The following is a 22,319-nucleotide window of genomic DNA, read 5'->3' on the forward strand; positions in this document are numbered from 1 at the left end:
TTGAAATCCATTGTCTTTATTTTGCTGTTCTCCCTCCTACCATTCCTTAGAATCATGGACTCTACCATTTCTATCACTTCCACCCAAGCTGCCTTCTGCTTTCAAAGTATCAACCAGTTCCTCCCTATCTGTCAAAATCAAATCTAGAACAGCCTCTCCCTGAGTAGCTTTCTCCACTTTTTTAAATAAAAAATGTCTCCACTACATTTCATGAACTTGCTGGATAGTCTGTGCCCTGCTGTGTTATTTTCCCAACAGATGTCTGAGTAGTTGAAGTCCCCCATCACCACCAAGTCCTGTTCTTTGGATGATTTTACTTGTTTTAAAAAAGCCTCATCCACCTCTTCTTGGTTAGGGGATCTGTAGTAGACCCCTACCATGAGCATGGACCCTGCCCCCTTAGGGAGAAGTGTGTCAAAGAAGTACAAGTGGCAGTGCTATCTGCCTTCACTCATAGTTCTTTCTGCAGGGGAGCAAAGTGAATTGACTGCTCTGTTTCCAGTTCCAAAGATCGCCACTATCCCCCTTCTCCTGCATGCTTGATATGCTGAAAAGTGAAGCACCTACTCACCATCTATGAGCCACAGACTCCAATCTAAATTCTAAATGTTAGGTGATATGGCTCTGCTGTGATTTGAAACCTTTACAACACAGGTGGGTTTTTTAAATTGTGATTATTCATAGCCTCCCCCAATCCATATAATTAGAGATATGCAAAGCTTTTCCAGACAGTTTGGGAAGCAAGATTGTCATTTGCATATGCTCTCAAAGATGCACAAGTAACCCTTGATGCAATCCCCTTCCCTGTAGCATGGGCGTTGTTTATCACAGCTGGTTGATTCCTGGGGAGGATTACTTGCAGGAGGCGGGTTTTTATTTTGTAAGTCTGGCATTTTGAGCTTGCGCTCCCTCTCTCCATGCTTTCAGTCATCCAAATCCAACAGTCTCTGATCTGCAGCTCCTTTTGCTGCCTGTTTCTCTGCACCTGCTGCCTGCTCTCTCTTGTAGGCATTCTTCTCATTCTTTTTCCATTTTCATCATCTCCAGTCTGGCCCACACCAGCTGAATGACTGCCTCACTGAGGACTGTGCCAGACTGGAACCCTCTCACTGGGCATGTTGCAGTCATGCTTGCACTCCCTACAGCACCATTCCTTCCCGAGGGATCTGGCTGCTCTACATGTAATTTATCTGGTTCCATGAGCATAAACACCATTTCCTCGACATTTTTCCCTGCAGCTGCTAATGCACAACCAGTGCACAGCTGCTCAAATTGTAGCTTAGTCAGTTTGGAATATGTTTCTTTTGTTAGTTCATTTTGCACTGTCTTTTGTTCTATTTCCTTCTCCTGAAATAAACAGTAAATAACAAAATGTAACTATTTTCTTTCCTGTTTCCAACCCTATTACTTTTAAATCTTTAGGTTATATGTATCAGTATACTTTGTAAGTGCCTTGAGCATGAATTTTGGTTAGCTCATAAACTGGGTGCACATCCTGCTGCTTACACCACTTTGACACTTTTCTGAGTTAACTGAGGAGTGAATCTGTACCATCTGCTCACAGCAGGAGAGAGCCTTATCTATGCCCACCAGTGGAAATCCTCCCTAACTTGCACTCTGCTCCAGGCTTCACAAGCAGCACTCATTCCCAGTGCAATCTAGCAATTTACACACCCCACTTTGTTATGTTTGAGTGCCCAGGCCCTTATTTCTGGACACCCTCAGCATTCCGCAATCCACTGCTTCCATGGAGACAGGGCACTCCGCTTCACTGGTTTCACCTCCATTCAACACTCTCTTGAGTATAAATGTGTCTATAGGGAAACCAAATTGAAGTTTATTTAACAGAGCTTGAGATAAAGATTCAAATAAAAGCAAGTAAAATGATTTGGAGACAAAAGATTACAGGTAAAAGAAAAACACAGAACACAACCTGTAGGCTCTAATTATTAACAAGTTACTTTCCCGTCTAAGTAGGTATTCCTTACCCAATGGTCAGTCCTTACTGAATTTGTCCAGACCAGAAAACTGGGTTCCACCATGTCATGAGACATTTCCATTGGTAGAGTATCTCCTCCATAATAGATAATGTCTTACGCCTTTTCTTCTTCTCTTATATAGTTACAGACTAATGTCTCTTAGCCTAGGGGGTTCCCTATTCAGGACTTTCCTTGGGGTTCTTTTGTCTTTGGAAATTCTTAAACCTGCATCTGGTCCAGACAGTAAACACTGGCTTGGTCTGGCTCCATGGCTGCCCATTGTTCTCAGTGTTGATTGATTTAGGTCTGAGATTCCCCGACCCTGGGTGAAAGTTTTACTTACAACAGTTTTGGAACACAATAGCTTACATGTTACGTAACTCTAAAATTGTTTCTCATACCAACATCTCACAATAAACACAACAACCAACTAGTTCTTAGCTTTTGGCAGAGATCACACACAATTTACCCCCTTTGGTAAAATATTGAGAAAATGGTCAGACGCAGGGGCAAATATACCCATCAAGGCGTGCCTGTGTCACAGCGGTCCCAAAGCTGGGAATGGTGACAAAGTATTGCTTTGATAGGGAAAAGTTTTATGCATCCTTTTTTTTCACTGCAGTTGGTTTCATACCATACAGATCAGCAAATAGAGAATTCAGTCAATAGGAACCAAAGAGAATAGTGCTGACAGCTAAATTATTTTCCATCCAGTACATTTGTTTCTCTATATTGGTGGGTGATTGTATTAGATTAGAGCTACGTCTGTACGTCAGTAACAGCTATGCAGTATTTCAATATTCTTTGTAAAGGATATAGTCTTTGGTATAGGACATTTTATTGATACAAGTAGTGTCAGGGCTCTGTATCTTTTGTGTGAAATATTCTTAGTTAACAGTCAGAATAGAATAGAGATATTGACTACCTTTTAGTATTGAGTTATGATGAGGCTATTATGATAGCAGTATCATTCATACCTATGCAGTTAATGTTGCTTTAGTAATTCCGTCATAAATTCTATGTTTGAGATTTATAGTTCAGTCATAAAAATTCATTCCATCTGTAATTTGGCCTGAAAGATTTCAGCTGCACAGTCCATTTTTAAATCATGTTTTCTAAATGAGATAAAATAAAAATAAAATATTTTTAACTCACACAAGAGAATGGATTTTAGCAATTAATAGTCCACAGCATGATCCAAAATGTTCATAGTATTTTGAAATACAGAATTCTTTGGTTTGATTCTGATTAGCAAAACAACTTCTGATTGTAAACCTAGACAGTAATTAGAAAAGAAAATTCCATATCCCAACTAGGCCCCTTACAGTTCATGACTAAGATCAGTTTCACTTTCTCTGCTTCTTGCATGTTGAGCAAGGTAATGTGTGCATGTCTAGGGGTAAAAGCTGAAGAGTGTACGTAGGGGTGCAGTGGGAAGAGGAGTAGCAGAAAGTCGAGAAACCCTCCAACCAACTACAATAGGAAGTGCTCCCGCCCATCTGTCATGGAGTGTGGGGTGCTTTCAAAGCTGGGTGCTTTGAAGGACTCTGCATTCCCTGCTTCTGCCATGGGAGCAGGCAATACAGCTACCCATCAGTCCTAGCTGAGGAATGTGGGGGCATATGTGGTGGTCACCTCTACATAAAGCAGCTCCCTCTTTCTTACATCCTCTTCATCTCTGGAGTCAAGCAGTCCCCCCTGGAAGATCAGGGAGCTATTTTCCTCTGCCACCTTTGGTAAGAAGAAGTGAGGAGGGGCACAACCACTAAAAAGGGAGGAGAGGGTGAAGTAACCAGGAGATGGCGAGATTCAGACCATGTAGTCTCCCCAGGAATAATTCCATTTGTCAGGAACTACAGGATGGAGATGTGTGGCGGTTAGACGGGGATGTGGAGCTGGATTGGGATTTAGGGTCAGAGAGAGAGAGAGAGAGAGGTGATGGATGACAGGATTAGAATAGAAGGTATTGAGAGGAGCTGGGGATCTGTCTGGAGATTTGAAGGGCACAGATCAAAAGGAGCAAGAAGGGTTTGGGAGATACCAGGGTAGCCACATTATATCTCAAGCCCAGCTACGAGATGGGCCACTCATCTAATTCAAAATCTGCATTTGGCAAACAATGTAATTGGCGCGAGAGTGGGATCAGCTTCCAGAAAGGAGGAGAATGTGAGATATTCAGGGAGTTCATCCCTGCTCCAGCTTTCCCTGAGGGTTTGTGATGGGGTGTTCACCCAACACTCTCCCCAGAGGGGTTAATGGAGGCCAGATGGGCCAATTAATCTTTTAGGCTATAAAATGGGAGAATTAAGGCTGTGAGGAAAGCCCTAGTTCGGGTAAACTCACCTGTGCGGGAATAGGCGGGGCTCCTGTAAAGCCAGGAAGCTCATAGCACAAAGCAGTTCTGCAGTCAGTCCCTGGAAAAAGGGAGGTATGTTTGAGGCTACAGAGGCAAATAGCCTACAGTTACTCCCGGGGAGGAGGGAGTTGTGAGGATGGCAAACTCAGAGAGGCGGGGAGAGCTAGAGGTAAGGAAATGGTTCAGGTTAAGACAGTAAGGTCCAGGAGGGAACATACCTTGGCTGCTGACTAGAATGTCCCTGAGCTGGAACCTAGAGTAGAGGGCAGGCCCGGGTTCCCCTACTAACCACTGCAGAAGTGGCACCATAGGGGCAATGAATGGGAAGAATGCCAGAGACTGCTAGTGAGAAGAGATTTTGATACCCCAGGAGGGTACCAAGTCACAGAGAAGGAACACCTGGAGTCGCAGAGATTGAGAGAGAGAGTGGCAGGAGGGTGTGAAGTCAGCAGCAGAAGGGGTTCCAGACCTGGAAGGAGTTAATCCCAGAGTGGCAGGCACCCACTAGTGGAGAATGAACCCCGTGACAGGGGTCCACAGGGTTGTCTTTCATTCCCTTCTCTTCCCCCACCGCACCTCATTTCTGGGTAATCTCATATGTAGACACAAACTCAACTACCATCTCTATGCTGATGACTCACAGATCTACCTCTCTACTGCAGATCTTTCTTCTTCTGTCCATACTAAAACTCGGCCTGTATCTCTGATATCTCCTCATGGATGTCCAGCTCAACTTGGCTGAGCCAGAGCTTTTAATCTTTCCCTCCAAGTCCACCCCCTTCCCACTTCCTTTCTGGATCACTGTGGATAACCCCAGAATCTTGGCTATCACTCATCTTGCCTATAAGTTGGGTGTCATCTTAGACTTGGAGCACTGTGTAGACCCTCACATCTAGGCTATGTCTAAATCTTGCAGATTCTTTCAGCCTTTCCTATCTCTCCACGCAGCTAAAACTTTTGGCCAGGCTCTTTTCATCTTGCATCTTGATTACTGCAACATAATTTTCTCTGGCTTTGATAAATACAATCTTGCCCACTCAGATCCATTCAGAATGCAGCTGCAAAGCTCATTTTCCTGGCCTGTTACTTTGACCATGTCACTCCTCTCTTTGCATTTCTCCACTAGCTTCCCATTCTCTGTTGTATCAGACATAAGTAACTTGTCTTCACTTGCAAGGCCATGCACGGCATATCCTCACCCTACCTATCATCTCCCATTCACAACTGAAATGTTGACTCCCACCTCCAATTGGCCCACGTGGTTAGTCTCCTCCGGGCCCACTCTGCCCCAGGTCCTGCCCCCACCCTCCCCCTTCTCCCAAGTCCCCACTCCCGCCCCACCTCTTCCCGCCCCTGCCCCATCTCTTCCCTGCCTCTTCCTGCCCAGTTCCACCCCCTCCCCTGAGCATACCCTGTCCCCACTCCTCCCCCTTCCTCCCAGAGTCTCCTGCATGACAAGAAATAGCTGATTGCGGCAGGTGGGAGGCGCTGGGAGGGAGACGGAGGAGATGATGGGCAGGGCCACCGGCTGGCAGGAGGCGCTGCGGGGAGAGGGGGTAGCAGGTTGCCGGTGGGTGCTAAGCACCCGCTAATTTTTTTCAGTGGAGTCAGCGCCTATGCCGTGTACTCCCGCATCTGTCTATATTCATATTTTGTCTCTTGTCTTATACTTAGATTATAAACCATTTGGGGTTGGGGACCATCTTTTTGTTCTGGGTGTGAAGGAAACACTCAGCATTTCCAGCCAGTAGCTGTCAGGACAATGGGCCAGATCCATGCCTTAGCTCCAACCCCTTTGCACTCCTCCAGTGGTTCAAAGGGGTCATAAACTAGGCAGCTTGAGGGTTCCCCTGCCGAGGCTGAATCCTTGGGTGGCCTAAAGCTTCCACAGTATGGCAGTATGATACCCAGCCTCCCCTGAGTCAGGCATGTGCTGTGGGAGGGAGAGGTGTGATCACAGGCCACTACAGTGGGCATAATTTAAAGCAGCCCTGAGGCTGCACTAAATTATGCAGTGGGCTAGATTGGCCCCTGACAGGAAAACAAGCACAGGGATGAGAGAAGAACAAAGGAGGCTCAGAGCCCCTTCTGCTCCCCACCTGTTTCCTCGGCTATGCTGAGCAGAGCTCTGGATCGAGATCAACAGTACTTTGTTACATACTGATGTTAGCATCTGTGATATGCAACAGCCCTCACATTTCTAAAGCTAAGAGTGATAGGTATGGAACATACTCCAGCCTTATTGGTCTCTTTTCTGGCCACTTCCTTGAGATGTGACAAGAGGCATCTGTAGCTTGGTGCCACTTAATCTCAGAGGTTTAGTTCAGAAAGGCTGTCTGATGAGGAGGAATGGCTAAAATCATCCAGCAGCATCAGTTTCTCCTCTGACATTTGCTTTTTGAAAGGACTCAGATCATCCTAGTCTTTTCAGTGAACACTGAACAAACCCTGCCTGCTCCCATAATAAGGATAACAAGTGCCATGCGGAGGTATTCTGCTGTATGACATCTTGATTAACCTGTTTCTGTGCACAAGACATGGAGTGCACACTAATCGCTCTCACTTCCTCAGGCTTTCCTGCACTTGTAGTTCAGACAGTACAAATCACTGCACCAGAAACTCGTTGGGGAAAACAAATTGGAAGAATTAAGATAGATCACTGCACCAGCCACACATCAAGTTTCTGCTGACGTTGTTTTAAAAAGAATGGGGGCAAGGGGAAATTCTAAATGGAGAGGCTTTATCCACAAGGGAAAGGCAAAGACAGTTTGGGACTTTTAATATCTACTGCAAAATCAGTTATCACTGCATGAAGAATGGTAGCCCCAATTTGTGACTTGCCAGTGTCCCTAATTTAAATTAAATAGAACAAATGGCTGCCACTATCCCCTTCATTACATAGCTGCAGCGTGTTGAGACGAGCGATCCAAGCATGCAGTGTTCAGCCTGAGAGGAAACCCAATTGCATCAAGGTGGAGCACTGTGTGCTGGGACCTTAGTCTATAGCATTGTAGCAGTCCATGGTTTTTACTTTTGCCTCCCCTGTTAAATACCTGCTGTTATATGGTGTATTTCAAAGCTTGACAAAGGAGGTAAATATAATTATCCCCATTTTAAAGACGGGCAAGCTGAGACATAGGATGGTGAAGTGACTTTCCCAAAGTCACACAGCAATCCAGTGGCAGACTCAGGAATAAAATTAAGTTCTCCAGAGTCTCGGTCCTGCTCCTCTGTGGCCTGGTCTACACTTAGTTTGACCCAGTCACTCAGGGGTGTGAAAAATCCACATCCCCGAGTGTAGTAGCTAACACCTAACACCCAGTATAGATGCAGCTGGCCCATCATAAGAATGCTTCCGTTGATCTAGTATTCCTACACCGACAGAAAAACCCCTTCTATTGATGTAGCCTGTGTCTACGGTATGTTGTCATGTTGGCATAGCTACGGCGCCATGGTAGAGTCCCCTTAGTGTAGACATCGTCTTTATCACTCAGTGTTCTGAGCGCTTCTTCTGGCATTAACATAAAGATTTCATACTTAATTGCACTGGATTTGCATTTAGGAAGTGGAAGTCACGCTTCAAATTCACTGATACAGCCTAATCCCACCAGGATTTCGGAAGTTTCTTAGAACTGAATTTATAAGTTGTACAGCTACAATGACTATTCCTGAAGAGACTAGATGCTGAGGAGGAGAAAGAATCTTTTCAAACATAAACCCAGCAGTTCCCATCTCATGCTCCTTACATGAGAAATAGCAATGCCAGGATTTTGCCCTTGTATTACCCTTGGCAGATATATGGCGCATGTTTGTCAGACAAATAAACCTCTCTGGGTGTGTAACAGTATTTTGGACTATGCAGGAGTCAGCCTCCCGTCCCAGGTCAACTGACTCGGGTTAGTGGGGCTCCCACTAGTGCTCTAAAAATAGCTGTGCTTTGAAGTTACAGCTTGGACTGGAGCTCGAGCTCTGAAGTCTGAGGGGAAGAGGGCTTTAGACCCTGAGCCACAACTTCAGATTCTGCCTGCGCAGCTCCTTTTAGAGCAGAAGTGCACTCCCCACTACTCCAAGTCTGTCGACCCAGGCTGGGAGGCTTGGCCCAGAATGCTTTGTAGACATACTCTGAGGCTTTCATCCACTTTCAAACTCATTTTCAGACAATACCGGATAGGTCTCTTAATCACAAAATGCTAATGGAAGGGACTGTGCAGTTCTTGTGTTTGTTCCTATTTTTTTTTTCCTTTTGGATTGATTCTGAAGAAGAGCTCTGTGCAAAGCTTGTCGCTCTCACCACAGAAGTTGGTCCAATGAGAGATATTCCCCACCTGGCCTCTCAACTTAGGGATAAGGAGACATGCTCTTATACTTCTTTTTTTTTTTTTTTTTTAGAATAACTGTGTTGCATATAGAAAAGGAGTACTTGTGGCACCTTAGAGACTAACCAATTTATTTGAGCATGAGCTTTCGTGAGCTACAGCTCACTTCATCGGATGCATACCGTGGAAACTGCAGCAGACTTTATATACACACAGAGAATATGAAACAATACCTCCTCCCACCCCACTGTCCTGCTGGTAATAGCTTATCTAAAGTGATCATCAGGTGGGCCATTTCCAGCACAAATCCAGGTTTTCTCACCCTCCACCCCCCCCACACAAATTCACTCTCCTGCTGGTGCTAGCCCATCCAAAGTGACAACTCTTTACATAATCAAGTCGGGCTATTTCCTGCACAAATCCAGGTTTTCTCACATCCCCCCCACCCCCATACACACACAAACTCACTCTCCTGCTGGTAATAGCTCATCCAAACTGACCACTCTCCAAGTTTAAATCCAAGTTAAACCAGAACATCTGGGGGGGGGGGTAGGAAAAAACAAGAGGAAACAGGCTACCTTGCATAATGACTTAGCCACTCCCAGTCTCTATTTAAGCCTAAATTAATAGTATCCAATTTGCAAATGAATTCCAATTCAGCAGTTTCTCGCTGGAGTCTGGATTTGAAGTTTTTTTGTTTTAAGATAGCGACCTTCATGTCTGTGATTGCGTGACCAGAGAGATTGAAGTGTTCTCCGACTGGTTTATGAATGTGATAATTCTTGACATCTGATTTGTGTCCATTTATTCTTTTACGTAGAGACTGTCCAGTTTGACCAATGTACATGGCAGAGGGGCATTATATTGCCGTCAATGACGATTTGTTTCTGCAACAGCTCAGTTGAGATTATTTGGTAAATTCCATGTAAATGCGTAAGGCCCCATTCTCCTATACACTGGTTGCACACTCTCAGCTTCATTTCATGACCTTCACCTGTGAGTGTCTTCCTCATTCTTTCAAGGAGGAGAAATTTGCCCTCCCAGAGGGTTCATCCCCCCCAAACCTGCAGCACCTTTTCCCAGTTGGGCATCATAGCTCATGAAGGAGCAGTGCTGCCAGTCCCACAGCAATCCTCCCCCAGCAGGGACCACAATTGCCTTTGCAATCCTCAGTGCAAGAGAGAATCCATGCAAGTTACTGCAGCCTATCTACAATAGCTTACTCTGCTTTGCCCCAGGTACAAAGATAGAGGGGATTATCTAGCAGATTTTTGCCAGCCAGTCATTAATGGATCTGGGGTGGCCTTAAATTTGAAGTAAATTCATGCTGCAGAAACCTCACTCCTGCCATTTGCATTCCCAGTCCTCCAGCCAGAACCACACAAACAGAGTTTTCCACTGTTGTCAGAAAAGGAGGAGAGCTCAGGAAGTCTTAGTAATTGCAGAATCTGGCATGTTACCAATGACAGCTCCTCAGGGTAAGCAATTGGGTTGTTGCTACTGTAGAATATTTCTGAGCATACATTTATACAAGGCCTAGTCAAAAACATTTTATCAAAATTCTCCCATCCCTGTTGGCAGTTCCTGCTGCTCACTCTCTGTTTCTGCCATTAAGGGATGGTGTTGAAGAAACCTTCCTCTACGGGCACTTCCTAGACTCATGGGCATGGACCAATCAGCCTCATTTGTACCCTCTACTCACTGGCAAGTTTCCTACTTCCAAAAAACCTATGCTCTCTAATTTAGAGTTGTTGACTTTTTATTTTAACTTCCTTCTTCCCCCACCACCACAATGGGCATCACTAGCTGTTCCTTATCCAAAAGGCCTGCAGATTATCTTGGCCAAAGATGATTGGATGCAGTCACTGGTTGGTGACATTTTTGTTGTTGGAAATTAGTATTTAATAACTAAGCTTGACATATCTGACTGCCTTCATCCAGTGAACAGTGTAATCAGCGGGAATGGTACAGAGAGACTACAAACAGAGGTTTGACTTTATGAGCAAATATAATGTGTAGACAAACTGTTTTTTAAAAATTCTTTCTTTTAACCAGTTGAGCCACAAAGCTCCCTCAGAGAGGTATAACTAGTTGCCAGGAGCGGCAGTGGCGTGCTGATTGATGATTGTGGAAGTTCTTGTGATGTAAGATCGTGCTGAGCCTGTTTCTGCTCCGCTTTAAAATCTGCAGCATCTTTGTAGTACCAAAAAAAGAAGAAGAAGAAGAAGAAGAATGGCATCAACATTATTCTGGTTAGAAGACTAAATAATAAAGAATTCTGCAGTATGGCTAATTTAAAAAATCAACACTGAACACACCTCGCTCAAACTCCCTTCCTTAATGCTGGAGTGACACTGCTGAGAAATCTGCCTTTTAAAATTATATTAACTCTCAATAAAAGAAATGGACAATAACCTATTTTTAAATGAGAAGGAGGAAAGTTGTGCTTCCATTTTGCTCACTACTTTTAAAACTAAACCCACTGCCGTTCTTGGCTGCTTCTGCTTTCTTGTTTTGTTATGTCTTAATCAAAATGATCACTGTGTTTAGGAAGAGCGTGAGTCTTTAAAGACCTCAGTTTCAGAAGTTCAGAGCACTCACCACTCTTGTTAAAGTTAGTTAGCATGGCATGTGCTCAGCACCTCTGAAAATCGAACCATAAATTGTCCCAAACATAGAAGACAGATGTCTTGTGTATTTGTTGATGACTGATATAGATGTTTTCCCTAGGTCAAGGTTGGTATTGAGGGGACGCTTACACAATTTCTGACTTTTGTACCTGTTCTATGGGTTAAGTCTTCAGTTCTAGCATGACCTCTCTCTGCAATAAGTATATTCTTGATGGATCCTAGCAAGTTCTTTTTCATGAGGAATTGGGTGCTCATGACACTAGAGTGGTTTATGGTGGGATTTCAAAAAGTGTTTAGAACTTTTCCATTCAAGTCAATGGTAAAAGCTCCACTGACTTCAAAGGAAGAAGAGTTAGGTCAGTGCTGAGCACTTTTGAAAACACCACTCTTAGAGTCTATTTGAGATGAAATCCAGCTCATATTTTCTTCACATTCATCTTAATATGCATACTGTGCAGACATTCACGTAGAATTAATTCTGATCTCTCAGAGGGTATGTCTGCCCTTTGAGATGGCATTGTGATTCCCACCTTCATGAGACATACCTGCACTAGCTCTGGTGGAGGTACTGTGCTGAGAATATTAATGATAGCACCAGAAGCAGGAGGGGCTAGCCACCCTGAATACACACATCTTGGAAGGGCTTGTACGTGGAGTGACTATCCCTTCCCTCTACTCACATTGTCACAGTTGGACTATTTTTAGTGTGCTACCTTGATCAAAGCTAGCACAGGTATGTCTGCTTGAGCTAGGAATGACACCCCCAATTCAAAGTGTGGATGTACCCATAGTCACAAACAGAGCTTTACACAAAACGTTTATTTCAGCTGAACTGGGTAAGAAGTGTAATCCTGACAGGGACAGTCTTAGGGAAAATGGTGCCCTGGGCGAACTTGTGTTTTGGTGCCCCTGAACCCCAGGGGTGTTGTGCCCCCCATTTCCCCAAGTCATGGTGCCCCCCATTGCCCATGGCCCGCACGGGCTCCCTGCCCCCCATCACACCTGGGCTGCCTGCCCCCAGAACCCGCTGCCTCCCCCCGCCCCCAGTGCTTAATTTGTATTGATGGAGGTGCCAGGAACAGATCCTGCAACCTTCATGAGTTCAGTGGGATTAAATATACGGGTAAGGACTCCTTGCAGAGTAAAGGTTTCAGGATCAAATCTCTGGCTCCTGCTGATAGATTTCTGCATGCTCTCAAGAATAAAGTAAGGGAAGGAGAGAACCCAGGCAGACAGAGTGGGAGATGGACCCATCTTGTGCTACTGCAGGGAAGCTGAGAGATAGTAGTCACTGATAAAATTGAACATGATTTCAGGACTCTAGTCTGATGCATATGTCTGAAATTATTTGTAAAATACATAATAATAATTAATAACTCTTTCTCCCCTAAACCCTCCTGTGTCCCTTTTCCCCACTCCCCTTCTAAGTCCCCTTCTCCCTTAACCCCTGCACCCCCCTCATGCACCCCTAACACTGCATACCCCTCCTGTGTCTCCTTCTCCTTTAACCCCTGCACTGTGCCCTTTTAGTCCCAACCCCTGCACTCCCCTCATGCACCCCTAACACTGCATTCCCATCCTGCATCCATATGTAGAAACTGACCTGGATGCACAGAGTGGCTGGTATTGCTGCTCGCTCCCTCCTCAAATGTTGCTCCTCTTTCCCCCCCACCCCCACCCCCAGGTGGCTGGGAGGGAAGAGCAAGGAGCAACACCAGAGCTCCGTGTGTCCAGGTCATTTTCCCCACCTGGGCTGCGTAAGGAGAGGGCAGGAGAGCAGCAGCTCCTGATGCTCACCTCTCAGCACAGCCCAGGTGGGGAAAGTGACCTGGATGCAGGGACTCCTGGCTTTGTTCCTCACTCCCCTCCACACAACCCGTAAGGAGGCAGAAACATTGGAGGGAGCAAGCAGTATCTGTGTGTCACTGCTTGCCCCCCACTCACATTCCTCTGCCAGAAAGAAGCAGGGAGAAATCTGGGCATATACCTCCCACCTTGCATTGCCTCTGTGAGTTTGTGGAGCTCCTCTGCCTACTAGCAGTGTGTATCTCTATGCTGCCACACAGTGGCCCATGACCACAGTGCCCTAAGTGGTGGCCCTGGTGTCCCACCCCTAAGGCTAGACCTGAATCCTGACCCTGTTGAAATCGATAGAAGTTTTGACGTTGTCTTTTAGAGGGCTAAAATTTCACTTGAGGTGTCCAGAGATGTAGCTTTGTTTCACGGGTGAGATGTGCAAGCCCTCCTATTTGTACTCAGTGCTTAAAGGTAAAGGTCTGTATTTGAAATTTATATATATATTAATAAAATATAAGCAAAGGCAAACATTCCTATAGATTTGTACTAATTATGTAAATTGCAACTAACTCCAACATGAATCATCAAAATCTTTTTTAAAAGCTCTAAATATTTTTAAATGGAAGATGTATGCATCACATAACATTTTTATGCTAGAAGTTGAGGTTTCTAGAGCAAAGATGTAAACTTTATTCTTTGATATCCTCACTGAGGTATACAGTGTTTCTTTTTCTATCCTTTCTTTTTTTTTTAATAAATGTCACCAAGGATAAACCCATGTGGCTGTATTTTTCACTTCAGATGTAAAATTCATACCTCGCTTGTGACTTATGCAAGGGAAAAAAAAGCTTCATTAAACGGAGCTCCAACTTGTCTATAAATAGTGATTTGCAGTGTGGGAGCATTTTCCTTTGAAATCATTAGATCTTTGCAGCCAAAGTATTTTTATCCCCTTGAAAAATTCCACTTATTCCCTCCTCATCATGAGAAAAACCATGATTATTAAAAATATGTTTCTTAATGATCTAGGCCATGGCAAAAAGTTCTTTTAGTATTTTCCATCCTATAAGCTCTACCTTGCTACAATGTGCAATTAAAGTAAATTTAAAAATAAATAAGTCTGGTGCAATTTATACAACATTTTTGATACATAGTACAACATTTTTGATACATACGTAGTGACTTCTGTACTTCTGTACAAATTAACTTCAGTACTTCGAGACTTCTTCAGTGTTTCTCTGAAAGATATGCTAGGAAAATTCTACTAGTCAATGGGACTCTATCCTGAAACACTGAAATAAAGGGGTCTTTTGCCATTGATTTCATTTAAATCAGGATTGCAGCCCAGATAACAGTGCTGGCTCAAAATTTTTTGCAACCTTATGCATAGTGAAATATTTCCATGTTTCTCCATGAAGTCTTGCTCACACAGCAATTGTTCAGTCAACATTATATAACTCTGTTTTGAACCCCATGATGAAGGATGAATATGAATTAATCACTGTCATGTAAGTTTGTAGTTGCCTTGTGACCAGTGATCCTGAATGAATGAATGAATGAATGAATGAATGGGAGATCTTTAAGAAGAATTTATTAGATGGCCAAAAAAACACAATTCCACAAATCAAGGAGCACAGCTTTGACTGAAAGCCCATGCTGGTACAGTGGCAAAGTGAAGGCAGCACTTAGAAGTAAAAAAGCAATATATCAGTGGAAAAAGTGGAAACAGATAGCAATCAATATACATTTGATGTTATAAAGTATAGAAGACTGAAAAGGGAAGCTAAAGACATCAGGGAAAAATCCATGGCTAAGTGACAGGGCTAAGGTCAATAAGAAGAGGGTTATGTATATGAAGAACAAGAGAAACCTGGGACCTCTATGATCATAATTATTATGAATGTATGTATTAACATGTATTCATTCATTCATAACACCATAATTTTTTGGCTGCCGAGCTTGAGATGTCTAGGGCCTGTTTTTTTTTTCATTTGCTAAGCACCTGCAGCTCCAAGAATTGATGTGGAATTCTGAGGGCTTAGTATCTCTATATATAACTAGCCCCAAGGTAAATAACAGAAGTTAAGAAACCAAAAAATGAGGCACAAAAGTATAATTTTTGCTGCTGATGTTTTTCTGTTCTAGGCACCAGTTCATTTTTCTTGTAAGATTAGTGCAAACCCTGCAGATTAGATTTTATAAGAGAGGTCAGAAGTGTGAATGATTGTAGAGTTGGGCCTAATCTATGAATTTTGGTCCAAATGCAAACTCTCCCAAATTTCAGTGGTGTTTATATCCAGCTTTTGATTTGAGGTCTTCCTCTAGTAAATACATAGTAGATATCATATGACTAAAGAGACTATGTGGCACAATCCCATTTCTTCATATGATGTCTCCTAGGAACTTCTGTCAGAAGACCTGAAATACTTCGGCTTTGAAAATGTTTGGAGTTGTTGTTAGAGCTACAAAATATGTTATATTATTATACCACGTAGAGTGTATTGAAAGTATTGGAAAAATAGTGCAAAGGAATGAGTGCTGAGTGTTTGGAGTGATGAGAAAAGTTGAATGAGTATGACATTCTCAAATCTGTTCTTTTGCTCAACATAAAGGTTAAAAGACACTTGTTCAGTGTTTCATGACACACTTATTCAGAACACTAAGCTACTGGGGGAAAAAACCTGCATTTCAAGAAATATGTCTATGTCACTGAGTCTGAAGCTAGAAATAATGACACCAGTACACTTTTTTTTCTTAAAAGTGACTATTTTAACCCTTAAAAATATTTCTACAAATATATCATAGTTTTTTTTATAACTATGTTTTTTTTTTACTATGGAGGCCCATAAAATGATTGAGACATTTATATTTTATTTGATATGTGGTAGTATTATAACATCCCATCTGCATTTATAGACAGGCATACCCCAAATACTTTCCAGCCTACTGTGTTGTTAATATCATTCTCGAAAATAACATCACAGGAAGCTGGTAGAGTGGCTGCACTTATAAAGTTTGCCCAGGCGTAAGAGATGTTATTTCCTTTAACCATTAAACGAAGGTGCTCAAGGTAACAATAGTAAAACTTGGAGAGCAGATTAATCCCTGAAGAGAGCATTTGGAACGATTTACTTAATCTGAATGAAAATTTAATCTCCTTTGTAGAAGATAGGGATGGCTCCTATACAGCAGCACCACTTATTAGACATTCCCTATGGAATGTGAAGTATATCAAGCAGTACATGGGCCTTAATTGTGATTACACTTTATTGCCACTTCGACTATTAAGTACTTAAATTACCAGATAACAGAATCTATATTCTTAATAGTAGAAAAGTGTTAACGGTAATTCTACTAAATATTTCAGCCCTGTTCCAACAATCTCGTGGAGGAAAGTTAATGATCATAATCCAAGTAAAGCCCGTCTGAGAAAGTCCCAAGCTGTTCTTGAAATACCTAATGTGCAGCTAGAGGATGCAGGGATGTACGAATGTAAAGCTGAAAACTCGCGTGGAAGGAATGTCTTCAGAGGACAGCTACAAGTATACAGTAAGTGTGTATCCAGAAAGTACTATGCAACATTTTGCAGTAATTTGTCCATACTTAGGGCTGCAGATACACATGAAATAAAGCTGCAGCCAATTAAAAAAGAATGGGTTCTTTCTTTATATAAAATCAATTTGAAATTATCACTACCTATATTTGTTAGTAAATGACTCATTAAATATTGAGTTGCAAGCAGAGCTGGCTGAAATTGTTTACAACATTTTCCCTCAAAAATTCAACAGAAATAGGGGATTTCTTCCCCCAGATTTTTTCCCAGTTTTACAGCAGGTTGAAACTTCTTAAAACCAGTAATTTAAAAAAATGTTTGCAAAATATTCTACTGTTTCTGGACCTCTCAAAATCATGCTGGCAATAAAAACTACATACTACACCACTCTCTCATGACGTCCGTATATGATACACATAATAGAAAATCTTTTTTAGAAATGCGTTGGAAAGATCTGTTTAATGGTTATATTGCAGTTATTTCTTGTATTCCTCTGTCTATTAATCCAAATTACTTTGAGACTGACTTTACAAGGATCAGGAGAGAACTGCTTACGTTCTCAAAAGTCATCTTCAGTGCTTCAGTTCTTGGCACATTCAGTCTGATTTTCAAAAAGTTCTGAACATCTGCCATCTCAAAATCACCCTTTTTAAGGTGTGTCTAGGTGGGCACCCAAAAACTGAAGAACCAAAACTCACTTGTCACTTTTGAAAATTTAGGCCAAAACATTAAAACTTGTGACCTTATACATAAAAAAAACATGGCTATTGACATAGGTAGTGTCTACACTGAAGGGGTACAGAGACACAGCTGCACTGCTGCATCTGTGCCACTGTAAGGTTTCAAGTGTAGACAAGCCCTTTATACCTCATAATGTAGATGACCTTTTGGGGCTAGAAGGAAGTGGTGCATGTCTCATTGCAAAGCTAGGGATCTTCCCTTTTCAAAGCTGATGTAATTTGTTGGAGAAATTATACAGCTGAGAGAGAAAAAAAATGTTGTGGAAAGCTGCCTTTAAAATATTATTTCAGGAATGGCACATTTTTACCTTTGTGAGAATATCAGATACCAGTACAGTGTGAGTGTTTACCAGTCAGATGCCTTGTTTCACAGTATTTTATTAATAAATATAGTGTTTTGTTAACACACACTTACTTTTATATTTTTCAATTATATGAGTTTTCACTTTTACCATACCTTGAATCATATAGTCAGACATCAGAGGTGAAAGAGTCCTACCTCATAAGGTCATCTAGCAAATCTCTCTGCTAATGCAACATTGTTCCATTCAGGACCTTCTCCGGTGTTCTAGACTCATTTCAAATGTCCCAAACAACAGGGTTCTGATACTTCATTTGGAGACTGTTCCTCAGCCTAATGGATCACTTTAAAAAAAAGTATTTCCTGATATTCAGCCTTAATTTTCCCTTTCTTAATTCCATTTGATTATTCTCCACTGAATAGGATAATCACAATAAATAATTCTTCTGTCTTTGGTACTTACATCTTTCAAATATGTATACACTGTTAGGATGGATGGAGTTCATTTTCCTTGTAATTCAAATCTTCCAGTTTTGTAATCATCCCTGTCCCCTCTAGCTTGTTGATGTTTTTATCTAATCGCACCTCAGGCCTATAATGAGTGAGTGTCACAATCTCATTGGATGAGGCTTCCGCTCTTTTCTCATTCATACCTCCTCCAGCCAGGGCCAAGGGCAGCTTTGTGGGTTTTATATGCAAAGGGGTGCTGGGAAGGGCTTGCCCCATTTCTCTCTCAAATGTAGTGGCTTGCACCAGTCTGACTGGGCATGTCATTCATAATGCGATTTCTGCCCTAACCTTCTGAGGTTTCCACTGAAAACAAGACTCCAGGGCTGGGAACCACTCTGATCTCTTCCACGGACAAGAATACAAAACTTCTCCGTGTATTACAAATGCTTATTGTCAATGGTCTCTGTTAAAGAGTGACAGCCCTTGTTTTTTAGCAATATCATTTCTCTTTCTCCACAATATTTTGTAAAAGCACTCGTGTTCCAGTACATTTTAGCTGAGCTACAAGGTGTCTCCCTGGTTCTCCTCCAATAATAATACTAGCTATTATATAGCACTTTTCATCAGTAGATCTCAAAGCATTCTACAAAGAAGGTATCATGAGCTTTCATTTTACAGATAAGGAAACAGGCACAGCAGGGTGTAGTGACTTGTCTAAGGTCACCTGACAGGTCAGTGGCAGAGCTATGACTACAACCCAGATCTCCAGAGTCCCAATCCAGTGCTCTACCCACTAACCAGCACTACCTCTCTCATTAGCAGGGATGCAGATTCTGTTTCTTAGTAGGAAGCAAATAGTCTTTGGTGCCCATAATGCTGCTCCTGAAGGTCAGGAATCAGTCTACAGAGAACATTTCTTACCTGAATAATGCTGCTATCCCAAACCCCACACCATCATGAGTTCTCTCTAGTCCCTTTATGTTTCTGTGGTTGCCAAAAGGCCATTTTCCAATCACAGTCTTTTATGGACACTTTACAGGTTGTGTTAATTTGCAGCCTGTTGAGTTACAGTAGAACAAGCTCTCTAATTTTAAGAAGGGGAGACCTGCTGCAGATTATTGTATTTTACAGCCTATCAAATATGTGAGAAAATGTGATTTAAGAGACCAAATGCAGAGCAGAAATTCACTTACCCTCACTAAGGGAAAGGAGACCCAGGCTAAGGTCTGCACTCTAGCAAGTAAGTACCTGGGGTGGAAAGTAGCACTCATGATTAAAGACAAATTATAAGCACCTACCCATAAGTACTTAAACATACCCACAAATCAGTTAAGGTTGCAGGAAGTGAAGTGTGCCCCCACTGGCCATGGAACACACGATATCACTCCCACTGTCCCGTTCTAGAGACAGCAGCAGAGCCTCATGGATTCTACAAAATCAGAAATCCATTTTCAGGGCTGGTTTGTGGGTTTCTGGTTGAGCAGAGTACAGTTCAGCCAAGTTTTACTATATGGCAATCACAGTTCGCTTTGCTGCTGCTATTGTTATGGTAGAGACAAGGTAGGTGTGGTAATATCTTTTATTGGACCAACTTCTGCTGATGGAAGGAACAAGCTTTCGAGCTATGGAGAACTCTCCTGGGACCAACACAGATCCAACTGTACTGCAGACAACATGGTTATGGTGGGATTTGCTAGCATCACTTTGAACAGAGTTTGGTACTATACTTCTTATTTTAAAATACACTTAAATTGAATGATTATAGTAGAACACATTGTCATGTCTCAGGCACTCATGTTTCTGGAATAGGAGATGGTTGTCTTAGGGTCACGGGCTCATATGTAAGCCATCATTTCTTACAAGAGAGTTTCTTTTACAGCTTCAGACCAGGTCGCAGCACTAACACTGTCATACTGAGGGTCACACTGATTTACATATGTCCTTAGATAGATACTAGCTTGCTGTCAGTTTTAATCTTACTCAGTTTGCAGTTGCATTTGATCTGGTTCACCAAGGGATATTTTGGGAGTGCCCAGAACACCAGGTCTGCTTGGCTAGTCTGATGCAATCACAAATTCATTTAATTCCTGTTTTACCTAATGCCAACATCCAGCTGTAGTACGATTGTGTGATGCAGCTGATATTTTGGAAATTATCTCAGTGCTTGGCTGAAATTCAGTCCTGAGAGTGACAAGACCATTTAAAAATACATTTTGATAAAACCAAAGATATCCTCAGCAGACCAAATGTACTTGCCTGCACTGCATTTTGAGAGCTGTGATTTTTCAGATCATCTGGTCATCCTGTAATTTGCAGTGACTTCTATTGAGGCTCAAATTGATTAACAGTAGAGAGTAAAAAAATGTGTATTTGTACAGGGAAAATAGATCATTCCCCTTCGCAAACTAGTTAGGGAACTTCACAAATTCTGACTTACTTAGGATCTGTGGAATTTTCAATATGCATTGCAAAAGGATAATTAAATTAGTCATTACTACTTGCTTTCTTAGGTTGAGTGAGTTGATGTAGAAGCACAGGAGGAATGCATTATAGCTTTTCTCCTCTTCCCTTCTTTTCTTTTCTCTTCTCCCTCTCATTTTCTCCCCTCTTTCTCCTGCCCTTCATTCTTCCCTACCTCTTTTTATCATCCTTCTTTCATTATTTTGCTTCTATATAGACCCACACACCGTGAAAGAGTGGGAAAGGATTTGTGAAATGGAAGAAGGGAGAAATGGTCTGAAATAAATAATATGAAATTCAGGAAGGTCAAATGCAAAGTACTTCACTTAGGAAGGAATAAATCAATCGCACAAATATAAAATGACTGCAGAAGAGGATCCGGGGTTTACAGTGGATATCAATGAGTCAATAAAGTAATATTCTTGCAAAAAAAAAAAGAACATAATTCTGGGACGTATTAGCAGGAATGTTCTAAGCAAGACACAAGAAGGAATTATTCTACATTATTCAGCACTGATAAGGCCTCAACTGGAGTATTGTGGCCAGTTCCTGGTGCCACATTTCAGGAAAGATGTGGACAAACTGGAGAAAGTCCAGATGAATGCATGAATGCAACAAAAATTATTGAAGGTCTAGAAAACATGACCTATGAGCAAAGATTGAAAAAATGGGTTTGTTTAGTCTGAAGAAGAGAAAACTGAAGGGGGACATAAGTCTTCAAGGATGTATAAAGTTGTTATAAAGAGGAGTGTGATAAAAGGTTCTTCTTAACCACTGAGGACAGGAGAAGTAGTAATGGACTTAAATGGCAGCATGGGAGATTTAGGTTAAACATTAGGAAAAGCTTCCTGACTGTAAGGGTAGTTAAGCACTGAAACAGATTTCCTTGGGAAGTTGTGGAATCTCTGTTAGAGGTTTTTAAGGACATGGTCTACATAATACTTAGCCCTGCCTCAGTGTAGGAGACTGGACAAGATGACATATCAAGGTCCCTTCTCAATCCTAAATGTCTATGATTCTGTGCTGTAGGAGACCACTTTAAATGAAGTGGGCAATTAAAGGTTAGCAGCCAGTAACATGTGTGACAATGTTGTAATGAGCCATAAAACAAGGCTCTCTTTAATTCCATGGTTTTTAGTGTTCAGCAAAATTATAAATTTAGGCTCTCTGACTCATTGTTTGAAGGCGTTGTGCTGGTTTCCTTTGAGGATGAGGGCGGATAGCTCAGATATAGAGTGATTGCTCTGTGAAAATGTTCCTCCACAGGTGATATGGTGTGTTTTTGTCATTTCTCATTTTTCTGTGTGAGTTCATTCAAGAGCATAGTGATTGTCTGGTTTCACACACATTGTTATTGGGGCATTTAGTGCACTGGATGAGGTGTACCATGTGTTGTGATAGGCATGTGTAGGACTCATGGATCTTGAAAGGGGCAGTGTTGAAGTATTGATCATTGTCGCAGTGGATATATGTCTGCAGGTTTTGCATCTCTTGTTCTGGCAGGGTCTGTGGCCACTTTCAGTTGCTGTATCCTGGTCTGTGGGGAGTTTACTTCTGATGCTTGAAGAGATTTTGGGGTTGTTTGAAAATCAGAAGAGGGGTTCAGAAAAGATTTGTTTCAGGATGTGATCCTCATCAAATATGGGTTGTAATTTTCTGATTGTACCTTGCATGGTTTCTAGTGTGGGGTTGTTGGAGACCCCAGGGTATGGCCACTAGTTAAGTTTCATAGATATT

The 22,319-nt window shown here is 42.2% G+C and overlaps 1 protein-coding gene across 5 annotated transcripts in view; it reads left to right on the forward strand.

Annotated features, from left to right (window-relative positions):
• Nucleotides 1–22,319, forward strand: part of CNTN5 (contactin 5) — a 982,104-nt gene that overhangs the window by 782,192 nt on the left and 177,593 nt on the right. For all 5 annotated transcript variants that reach the window (XM_048843558.2, XM_075126897.1, XM_048843549.2 and 2 more), the window contains one exon: nucleotides 16,446–16,627. In XM_048843558.2, coding sequence (XP_048699515.2) covers nucleotides 16,446–16,627 — 182 coding nt within the window. The remainder of the gene's footprint in view (nucleotides 1–16,445; nucleotides 16,628–22,319) is intronic.

The sequence above is a fragment of the Caretta caretta genome, chromosome 1 (genome assembly GCF_965140235.1).
Source record: "Caretta caretta isolate rCarCar2 chromosome 1, rCarCar1.hap1, whole genome shotgun sequence".
NCBI lineage: Eukaryota > Metazoa > Chordata > Testudines > Cheloniidae > Caretta > Caretta caretta.